The sequence below is a fragment of the Bombyx mori genome, chromosome 9 (genome assembly GCF_030269925.1).
Source record: "Bombyx mori chromosome 9, ASM3026992v2".
NCBI classification, from domain to species: Eukaryota; Metazoa; Arthropoda; class Insecta; order Lepidoptera; family Bombycidae; genus Bombyx; species Bombyx mori.
This window is the reverse complement of record NC_085115.1, coordinates 14,504,654-14,516,683: the sequence shown is the minus strand read 5'-3', so window position 1 is coordinate 14,516,683 and position 12,030 is coordinate 14,504,654. Positions and strand designations below refer to the sequence as shown.

The window sequence follows — 12,030 nt, the reverse complement described above, 5'->3', positions numbered from 1 at the left end:
TTTTTAATGCTTACGTGGGTGGAAGAGCTCACAGCCTACCTGGTGTTAAGTGGTTACGGGAGCCCATAGACATCTACGTCATCACGACGTTAATGCGCCACCGACCTTGAGATATAAGTTCTAAGGTCTCAAGTCTGGTTACAACGGCTGCCCCACCCTTCAAACCGAAACGCATTACTGCTTCACGACAGAAATAGGCGGGGTGGTGGTACCTACCCGTGCAGACTCACAAGAAGTCCTACCACCAGTAATTATGCAAATTATAATTTTGCGGGTTTGATTTTTATTACACGATGTTATATTCCTTACCAATTATTACTTTTTCTATTCTAATAAATAAAATTAGGAAAAACATATGTGAATAATCATGGCAACCAGTAGATGTTTTGAGCAGTTTCTGACGAATCCTATACGAGAACAATACGATTCTGCTGTCATCTAGATACAAAAAAGTTGGGTAAAAATTTATTTTAACATAAAAGTTATTATTTTTAATTATTGTAATTTTATTTTGTGTTGCAAATAAAAGAATTCCGTAATGTCTTGGCAAACAGTTCGTAGGCATTTCACACGTGTACAAACAAAACCAACTTTATTGACTCCGAATGTTCGGTTTAGATCTTGATTCATTTATTTATTTTATTGTATTGCTTAGACTGGTGAAGGAGCTCACGGCCCACCGGTTGTCAAGTGGCTACCGGAGCTCATAGACGTCAACAACTTAAGTGCCGCCACCCACTTTGAGACAAAGTTCTAAGTCTCAATTCTATAGTACAACGGCTACAGCACCCTTCAAACCGAAACGCATTACTGCTTCACGGCAGAAATAGGCAGGATAGTGGTACCGACCGGTGCGGACTCACAAGACGTCCTACCACCAGATGCAATTGCTTCTTCAGTTCTAAGCAGCCTGCTTATATCTTGTGAGGATGATAGTAGTAGATTTTTAGACATTAGCAGGTTCAGATATAGCATAGGTACTTGATTATATTGGTCTACAAAAGAATACGAAAAAAAACATGTGATCCCAGTTTGTTGCAGACTAAGTCCTAAGTGTCTATATGTTTATTTCTCTTTAGTATCCCTTTAATGTATATTTCGATTCATCGATTTTGAAATTAAAACAGTGCTAAATAAGTCTTCACTTAAAAAAAAGGCTTAATCTTTTGTTCCTTTTTGACTTTACTCCGCATAAACCTTGGATACCATTTTATTTCTAATTAATGACATTGCGACAGTGAACTGTGTTGTAACCCCAATATATGCGATTGCATATAAATAGATACGGCTATTAACATATTAGAATGCCAAGGCTAATACTTTAGGTTCTTATTTCGAAACGTTTTTTTACAAGTTTGATATTATTTTTAGCTTTAATTGCATGAGATTATATTTTACGGTTTATTATCGGAATCTTTGGTATGGACACGTGATGAGACGAAATGACAATGAGGTTGGTAAGAAAGTTTTAACTATGAATATGGAAGGCTTTAGAGGAAGAGGTTAAGAAAAAATGGATGGATTGTGTGGAAGATGATATGTCTAAGGCACTTCCCGTGAGCGAAGAAATGGTATATGATAGAGGAGAATGGAAGGAGAAAACATGTTGCGCCGACCCCAGATGACTGGGAGAAGGGCAGGAAAATGATGATGATCGGCATATTTGAAGTTCGAATCTTTAACTGCTTAATGCTTTCGATGGTAATGTCAACGTCATTATGCATAGGGTACAAACTGATGCTGCCATGAGGATTATTTTCTAATCCCGTATAAATTTAAAATTCAATACATATTATACGCGAGATTATGTACGCGATGTACTATGCTTGCTTAATCAAAAAATTATTTAAATTGCCAGATCGGATGGAATTGCACAAATACCAATTCAGTTATAAATTAATTAGAATAGAATAGAATACAAATAAAATATAATTTTATAAAGTTTCATGTTCTTAATTTTAAAACACAAAGTGCATTAAGCTTTCATGTCATTTAAAATTTCTCGTCATAACAATATTCCAAGCAAAAATTAAAATAAACAAATCAAATTAGTATATCAAATTAGTATTAGTTATGTTAGAAACTCTTAAGTCGGTCCTTAAAAAAAAAAAAACATTTAACATCACAAAACACAAAATGAGGACACAAATAATCATGCGATTTTTAACTTTAAATCAAGGCTAGTGAGCGAGTATGAATCTAATTTCGAATGACAATAATCCGCGCGTTTTTTTTCTTTCAAATTAAAAAAACAATGTTATTACTATTATTTACCTGCTTGAAAAAGTTCGGCACATCATCTTTCTTCTCAAACATAGAGTCTTGAGGGGAATTTATGTAGAAAAGTCTTCCAACTCCCTTCAGATGATCCGTAACGAAATCCGAGAAACCGTTCTCGACACTCGCATTGGCGAACGAGAATTCCGCCATTTTGTTCTAAGTTATCTGCAAACAAAATGGACGCCGTTATTTAAAAAAAGAAAATAGATACATATAATCGGAGGCAATTTTTTTTTTAACGCGTAAATGGAGGCACGAGCACGCTATTCACCTTTTCTTGGGTGGTTATCGGAGACCATAGACATCAACAACAGGTAATAAGCTGCCCTGTCTACAGTAAAACAATAGGCCACTGAACCCTAAAACTTGGTGTTTAATCAAAGCTTTAAAAAAATCTGTGTTTTGTTGATAATCTTTTTCGTCATGCGAAATTACAAAAACTAAAAATAAGTTCGAATAAACAATGACATAAAAAAAATATCTGAATAGTCATCGTGACTGGGAGGTATTTTCATTGAATGGGCAGAGCTTTATGGGTTATGTGGTAAAATGCAGCTACTAAAGCCCAAGAATATCGCAATCTGAATACCACTGCTCACCTCGAGACGTAACACTGGAATATTTGCATTCGTTTAATCCTACGGGCAAGGAAAAGTCGAGGGCAAAAGATCTCGCGGACGATTTCCAGCACGATGGACCGACCTCATAAAATCTGTGACTCGCTCCAACATAAATGATTGCTCTAACTCTGCGAAACACCATGCCACATGGCGTCGCATCGCGAGAGCATCGGTATCGCAGGATCCGACTGATGCATGACCACGACCACTCTGTCAAGAGTGTACGAATAGGAAGAGAATCCTACGGGCTCAAAAATGGAAAAGTTAATATCAGCAGGCACTCCATTGGAAAGGAATTTAACCTAACAGCATTACCAACGTATGATACCAACGCAACATGACCTAACCAAACATGTATGGAATAAAACAAAAGATTCTGTCACTAAACAAAGTTTTATCACAGAAAACGAGTTCATCTATCACCGTTAGAGGTCACTTATCGCATCCTGTGTTTCTAATTTTTAACTAATTAAATGAATATATATTTTTTGTTTCTATAATAAATGATATGGAAGAGTCCAATCGGTTACATGATTGGAAAATAAATATCATTTTAATTAAAAGTTATTTATAAAGCATATAAAATTTATTGACACGCCTAAATCGGTTTGATTGTGGAAAATTGTGATTTTAACATGACCAATGCAGGGTACGCACGGCTCGTCTTGTGTTAAGCGCTTACCAGAGTCCATAGACATGTGATGTTAATGAACTATGCTGAATGACTTTCCTACCCCCTTAAAACTGGAATTCACTGTCTTGCAGCATTAAAACGCAACACGCAGCGTATCTGTACATACAGCTCACTGACTTTCTCGCCGGGTCTTCTCAATGGGTCGCGTTTTCAATCCGGTGGTAGAGTTTGTAAAGCAGGTAGTAGCCAGTGGTAGAGTTTGCACGGACTGCTCTTGCAAGTCCTAGCAGCTCGTCAAATCAAAGCCCTGTAAGCTCACCTACTCGCTCGCAGAAGCTGACATAGCCCCTCGAAGCTACCAACATAGGTAGGAAAAAATATATCTATAAGGCGTTCATTCTATAAGGTTAATTTGAAAGCTGGTGCTTCTTAAGTGGTCAAGTTTTATCAAGATATCTAGACATAGCAAGAGTAACTTTTGGGTTATCCTTAATAAACTATACTTAACTGATTGACTACATTGAAGATGTTCTAATTTTATTTTATTGAAGTCTGTTTTGGTTTTCGCTAAAGATACACCTACATATTGTTATTATATTATAATAACGTATAACTTATCGTAATAATTACGAAACATGTAAATCTTGTGTAACATTACGATGATAACATTGCACTTGACCCAATAATCGAATCCAGCACATTGGCTTTAAATTTGTACGCGTGCATTCAGTGAGATAAACGACTCATAGATGTAATCACTTTAATATTAATTTTAGAGTAAAATAATAGAGACTTTCTTGTGTTAGATAATATTTGACCGGAAGAAACGCACGTACGGCAGCCCTAGCAAATATTTATGATTTAAGCTAGGATATCGTATACCGAAGTCGTCGTGGCCTAAAGGATAAGACGCCCGCCCGCTGCATTAATACGTAGCGATGTAACAGTGTTCGAATCTTGCAGACAGGTAACAATTTTTCTTCACGGTACGATTGAGTGAGAGTCAATCGTGAACAATTGTTAAGTACGTATTTCATTTGGGATATTAGTACCCGCCTGCGGGATTCAAACACCGGTGCATCGTTTGACACGAATGCATCGGGCGTCTTATCTTTTAGGCCACGATGACTCTCAAGGTGGGTGACGACATTCACGTTGTAGATGTCTATGGGCGCAAATTGCCAATTGCAACCACTTAATATCAGGTGGGATGTGAACTCGTCCACCCAATTAAGTAAAAAAAAATGTGTTAGATTATTAATAGTATATTAAAGATATGCTGCCCTTCTTAGCCTATTTATTCCATTTATTTGTATCGCTCCAAAGAACAAATATCGTATTGTGAGCTTGTTAAGCCAATGATTAAGCCAGCTGTTATCATGAGCGTCAGATTGCAACACGTGTTTCAGTTCCCGTCACAAATTAACTACAGATTGCTGATTAAAGAGATATATATTATATTAAAGGAAGGAATTACTGGTGGCCCTGAGGCCTTTCCAGTTTCACCAGGACTGGTGGACGAGCACGGGCTCGGTCAAGGAGGTATGGGATTTGCTAACAGCTGCCCGAGGATCTTCGTAGGAGACTTAACAACTCAAGCGGCTTCGCGAATGCATCTACTACCGGATCGGAATCGCAACTCGCTTAAAATAGATCCGGTATGAAACTCAGCAGGTTGATATATGGGTTAAGTTTCACGTCGAACTCTGATATTTCATTAAAATAATTAGGGATATATATTATTATAATAGCGTATGTATTATGGAGATATTATACTGCTGCTTTAGATTATCAATTTTCGTGCCGTTTCTTCTGAATATTAATGCAACAGATTATCGAAAATAAAATAAAAAAGAGCCTGTTATTTTTGGAAGCATGAAGTCACCGGCTATAATAAATACAACCGTTGTATTCGATTTAGTGCTTCAAAGTATCAATTTATATTATTCGAAATGCTATTTTTTATTTGACATTTTAATAAACAAAAACCAGTCAATAAACTATTCCGTTTTCGAAATGTTGCTTGTTTTCTAAATTTAAATTTTATTATTCGGCGTTTTTTTTTCTTAAGGTCGTTTGTCAAACCAGTTTCATAAATTTCATCAGTGCTTTTTTTTTAATTTTTATTTGACAAAAATAGGTATTATAAAACCGAGACGGTCGACGTTCCACAGCCTTCGTTTCGCTATAAAGGTTATGTTGGCCGGGCGTCCTTGAGGAGAGCCATGCGTCTGACCGCCCGTCTGACCCCGGAGGATTGGACGCTTGGGCGAGAGTGTAGGGGGGTCGTTTAGAGGTAATGGCCCTAAATACCATCTTAGGCCCGCCGGAGACTCCCGACATCTGCGGACCATCCGCTCCCATATACCTCGTGCGCCCCCTAGCGAGGGACGTCGTGGGACCTTCGACCTCTGACCCCAAAATAAAAGGTATGACCTCATAAACCACTAAACGTCAATAAGCTCATAATGTGAGTCGCCCTGTCCGCGAGGTCCTGAGGTACTTGAATTAGGATGCATCAAACACACCTTCGAAGCGTATATCATCAATATGTTCGCTGTCAGCATATTTGATCAAGGTTTTTTATTATTTTTTTTTCTTGTAATTACTTATTGATTAAGATTGAAGATTGGACTCAATAAATCGCCAGCATTTCGCGATCCTCAACTGAGTTTTATTGGGGAGGTAAGATATTTTGTGATTCCGCACATGTAAGTTTGTTTTCTTCTTTAACTTTTTTTTATTGCGTGGGTGGACGAGCTCACGGCCCACCTGGTATTAAGTGGTTACCGGAGCCCAAACACATCTACAACATAAATGCCCCCACCCGCCTTGAGTTATATATAAAGCTAAATGAGATGAAATTTAATTCGGGACTTTAATCGGTATGAAGTTAAATGAAACGAGATGAAACAGGACGAAATAAAAGCCTTAGTAAAATGCTTATTTACTGCGAGTTTTTCAGTGGACTTTTTAGAAGAGCCCGAGAAGCTACGCGCAGTGGCTTTGTTTCATTTTCCCACATTTGTGCACTTTCTAAGCAGTTACCTAATGGACCACTGTTATTACTTACTAGCTTTTGCCCGCGACTCCGTCCGCGTGGAATAGTTACTTTGGCATAACGCTAAATTTTACCCCTCACTTCATTTACGTAGAAAGTGAAAATATTATTGAATTATAGAATCTTAAGGAGCTATTTAATTAAAAACCCCTATTTTCGAACATTATTTATTGGTGCTCCACTTGTATTGGCCTTACCGTGATGTTATAGCTTTATAGCCTTCCTCAATAAATGGGTTACTAACTAACACTGAAAGAATTTTTCAAATCGGACCAGTAGTTCCTGTGATTAGCGCATTCAAACAAACAAACTCTTCAGCTTTATAATATTAGTATAGATTATAGCTTGAAGATACACTAAATTAACAAACAAAAGAATTCACACAGTTTCGCTCCACGCGTTGGGAAAGGCCTAGCGCACATTCAAAGGACCTCAATCTAGGTAATAGGCAGCAAGCTTCACTCAAACCTTATATAGAAAACATCGGGAATGAATCAAAGATCCCTTTGGTACATCTGTTCCGATTATTAAGATATTCGTTAATAGGAAAAGTTGTCTAAATATTCAAACGGCTTATTTCTCGTTAAATACAGAGTTGAGTAATAATGAATACATCTATTTCTTGTTTTCTCAAAATCACCACATTGGTATAATGTATTTTAACCGTAATTTCGAAGGGCGAAGACCGTTACAAAGGATTTTGAAGCGGAATAAAGTCCTATGATTACCGATTGAAACATCAGAAATTTAGAAATTTGCGTAATTACTGATGCCAGTGCGTACTGGAAGCCGGGGCTTGTGGTTACTACGAACCCGACTATTTCTATAGCGAAACAGTCGTGAGTTCCGCTTCTTGGTTTTTACCTCATGTCTCAAGAGTTTGAGACGAGGACCGGCCGTAATTATGGGCTATCAAGGAGGGCAGTTGATAACCACAATTAGTTCAGGAAATATCACCGTTATTTTTTTGGTACTGTCGTCCACGGACTTCAGCTGAATAGCGATTTTTTTTATTCCTACCTATGCTGATAGACTTGAGAAGCTATATCAGCGTTACTCTAGCGTGTAGGTGAGCTCTCAAACCGGAGGTGCTGCTATCACTGACCCTAGCAAGAGCAGTTCTTCGCAGAACCTACCACCGGATCGGAAACGCGACCCACTGAGAAGATCCAGCAAGAAACAGCGGGCTGTGTCTGTGGCTTATGCTTTTTCAATATGTTTTTGCTTTTTATAGCATGCTTTATAACAATGCTACCTACATAAGAAGAACGGACACTAGCCAAGGCACAGATTCGTTTTATTTACTTCCTACAACATACGTAAATTAACAGATCGTACCCCTGTAAAACTGAGGTCAGCGCGCTTATAGATAACAATTAAGCATACATTAACTTATTAACGTAATGCACATTCACTATATACAATAAAATATTAATTGCACGTGCAACTTACGTAATATTTATTGGAGTCGTGACAAAATTGTGAATAGCATGAGTATCATTCGTACCACGTGCTATTTTGTGTCTGAATTCATTTTTAAAAACGAAAAACACACGAGTTTCTTTGCCCTGTGGCAGATGTAGAGCAGAAGTTAACACACTTCTTGTGTTAGCTTCCTCTCTTTTAACTACCTCTTGTAAGTCCGCACGGGTTGGTACCACCACCCTGCCCGTTTCTGCCGTGAAGCAGTAATGCGTTTCGGTTTGAAAAGTGGGGCCGCCGTTGTAACTATACTTGAGACCTTAGAACTTATATCTCAAGGTGGATGGCGCATTTACGTCGTAAATGTCTATGGGCTCCAGTAACCACTTAACACCAGGTGGGCTGTGAGCTCGTCCACTCATCTAGCAATAAAAATAATAATAATGGAAACAATGTATTTAAGTTGACTGTTTAAAATGAAAATAATATTTTAAAACACCTGTAAATGAATAAGCAAATAAAATAAAATAAAAACCATTGCCTTTGACTTTGAATAAAACAAAACGTTGAGAACGCTATTGGAATTTTTAAACAACATACAATAAGGTTGTTGACATGAAAACGTTATTCCGAACCGGATACCGATGTTTTCGTACTAGTTTTAAAACCAATTAACGTAAATAACACGAGTTGATGATATAATTATTAATTTTATGTTGCTAAATTACTAAGTTAATGTCTTGATTGCGAGCAGCGAGATTAACTTTTTTTACTAATTATTCTAGTGACCTCGAGGGGTCATACTAGATTCACGGAATGAGTAGGTGAGCTCACGCGGCTCGAAGGCAAATTTTACTAACACTAGCCCTAGCAAGAGTCCTTCCTAAAAGCCACTATCAGATCGGAAACGCGACCCACTGAGAAGATTCGGCGAGAAACTCAGTGGGCGGTGTCTGAGGGTTAGTTTGCTCGCCGAACCCTTCGTCGCAAGCCATGAGTACGACGAGAATGGTGGCCGGTGCTTGAAATACCCAAAGGCCCTGTTAGTGGATCGAGAGGATCCGAAATGACGTGTGCGAGATTAATACTTTCAATTGTTAACAACGAACGGGCAAGAAGATCTTAATGACTAGCTGACCCGGCAGACTTCGTAGTGCCTCAATCGATAAATAAAAGACCTAAACGTGTGTATAATAAAATAAACTTAAAACAAACAAAAGGAATCCGTCCGACGGGGGACGCATCAAATGAAAAATTTATTTTTTATTTTTATTTAATTACGAGCGATTTCATATTTATCTACATTTTAAACCTTCTCTGGACTTTCAGAAATAATTCAAGACCAACATTAGCCAAATCGGTCCAGCCGTTCTCGAGTTTTAGCGAGACTTACGAACAGCAATTAATTTTTATATTTATAGATTAAAAGGCATTCACATTTCGGACGGCACACTCTAGGGTACATGGGAAATGAATAAGGATATCACTGATATTCCTTCGTAATCGATTCACTTGTACGCGATACCGTTGACATAAAAACCGGGTTTAACTTTAGATCATAGTGTCGCGTATTTGTTTAGTTTAGGATATTTTTATTGAGCGTCGTACGAATTCCAGAAATATTCCAATTGAATTCGCTTCAGTTACTCTTCAAGGAGCTTCATGAGCTTTAATCACCTTGATACTTTTTTTATTATTGCTTAGACGGGTGGACGAGCTCACAGCCCACCTAGTGTTAAGTGTTTACTGGAGCCCATACACATCCACAAAGTAAATGCGCCACCCACCTTGAGATATAAGTTCTAAGGTCTCAAGTATAGTTACAACGGCTATCCCACCCTTCGAACCGAAACGCATTACTGCTTCACGGCAGAAATAGGCAGGATGGTGGTACCCGCCCGCGCGGACTCACAAGAGGTCCTACCACCAGTAATATCGCAAATTATAATTTTGCGGGTTTCATTTTAATTACATGATGTTATTCCTTCACCGTGGAAGTCAATCGTGAACATTTGTTGAGTACGTATTTCATTAGAAAAATTGGTACCCGCCTGAGATTCGAACACCGGTGCATCGCTCAACACGAATGCACCGGACGTCTTATTCGTTAGGCCACGGCGACTTCAGAATTCCCGTTTTTTCTGCTCTAGTTCAATTGATAAGGTTAGAGTTCACCAAGTCAAGCGTTTTCTTTAGTCCAAAGACATTAACAACGCCATGCACATAGAGAAGTGAAGTCGAAGTCTCAACAGTATACCGCTTCGAATACTCTATAGTTTTCTTAATCGTGAACTGTCTCTCTATATTGTAAATGTGGAAATTTGGCTCTTATATATTTATTACTTAATAAGCAAAGATAGTTGTATGGGTCTCAATGAAATTACGCACGAAGATTTAAAGCTATAGGGTACCTTTTGCAATGCAAGTAGTAAGTACCCTTGTTTTGCTTATCCTTCAAACGTTTAAGTTCAAAATAGGATTATGTAGTTTTTATTAATTTGCTACACATATTTTTTATGTGTGCTAGTTTCGTTCGATAGCAATAAGGAGTTCAGGTTTGGAAACTGTCATGCGTGTAATTTGACAATTTAGCTCTCAGATACAAACTAAAGCTGCTTTCAGACTACGCTATACTATAGTGCCATATATCAGCCTATACTTAGCCAATAATATATAGTACAGTACAGTGTGAACGTGCCCATAACAATGTATGGTGTGCGATATTGTTGTACTATGAACTATATACTATATGCTGTTATATTATAGCGTAGTCTGATTTTTTTTCCTACCTAAGCTGATAGCCTTGAAAGGCTATGTCAGCGTCGCCTTAACTAGTAGGTGAGCTCACGGGGCTCAAACCTGATGACGTTGCTAACACGAACCCTAGCAAGAGCCGTGCTTCGCAGAGTCTACCACCGGATCGGTAACGCGACCCACTGAGAAGATCCGGCGAGAAACTCAATGGGCTGAACGTAGTCTGAAAGCGGCTTAGTAAGCGGAATATTAAGATGTATTTCCAACCGCCCTGAGCGCTATTTGACACTTAGACGCGAATCCCTGAACAACGCAGCTAAAGATACAGTTTGACTAGCTCTCCTCGTAGTTGGTGTAATAATTTCTGGATAGTAAGTGGTGTGCTGTATTATCTCTGACACTTCATAAGTTCTCGCTGCGTGAGACAGAAGCATCGACCGGTGAGTCGCCCCGCAGAAAGTATTAAAAAAATTATTGTCTTTATAGGTCGACTGATTTACGGCCCATTGATGATTAGCGGCTATCGTCACCCGTGGTCGTGAGCACTGCCAGCTCAACCAATTCGCTGCCTATATACACCATCATCGCGTTTTGTTTACACTGGTTTTTAGTTTTTTAATTAGACCTCTTGTGAGTCCGCACGGGTAGGTACCACCACCCTGCCTATTTTTGACATGAAGCAGTGATGCGTTTCGGTTTGAAGGGTGAGGCAGCCGTTGTAACCATACTGAGATCTTAGAACTTATATCTCAAGGTGGGTGGCGCATTTACTTTGTAGATGGGCTCCAGAAACCACTTAACACCAGGTGGGCTGTGAGCTCATCCACCCATCTAAGCAATAAAACAAAATAACAAATAAAACTACTCACCGAATTAGCAGCAATAAAATAAAAACGATCTAAATACAGTCTTCACTGAAAGTCTTCATACATCGTAACTCACTGAACACTTAAAAAAAAAACTTTGCAATTATTATTTTTTTATAAATTTTAAATCTTTTCCGAACGAAGCCGGACGTGTGATCGCGCGTGGAATCGAATCCGGACAGTCCGACTACGGAGGTCGCATTTGTATAAATAGCCGGGCGGCTAAGACAAGTATTGTAACACTTCGTCCGCTGTCCGGTGTCTTTATGACCTATGCGATGTACTAAAATCATTTCAACGTCTGTTATTATTATTATTATTCTATTGCCCTTGTATGCAGACGAGCATACGGACCACCTGATGGTGAGTGGTTACCGTCGCCCATGGACCTCA

General features: G+C 38.6%; 1 protein-coding gene across 1 annotated transcript in view; it reads right to left on the bottom strand.

Annotated features, from left to right (window-relative positions):
• Positions 1-11,828, bottom strand: part of LOC101737166 (alkylglycerol monooxygenase) — a 34,997-nt gene extending 23,169 nt beyond the window's left edge. The window contains exons 1-2 of the mRNA XM_004931198.5: positions 11,641-11,828; positions 2,275-2,445 (exon numbers count right to left, since the gene is read on the bottom strand). Coding sequence (XP_004931255.1) covers positions 2,275-2,430 — 156 coding nt within the window. The 5' untranslated portion in view covers positions 2,431-2,445; positions 11,641-11,828. The remainder of the gene's footprint in view (positions 1-2,274; positions 2,446-11,640) is intronic.
• Between the last annotated feature and the right edge of the window lie 202 nt (positions 11,829-12,030).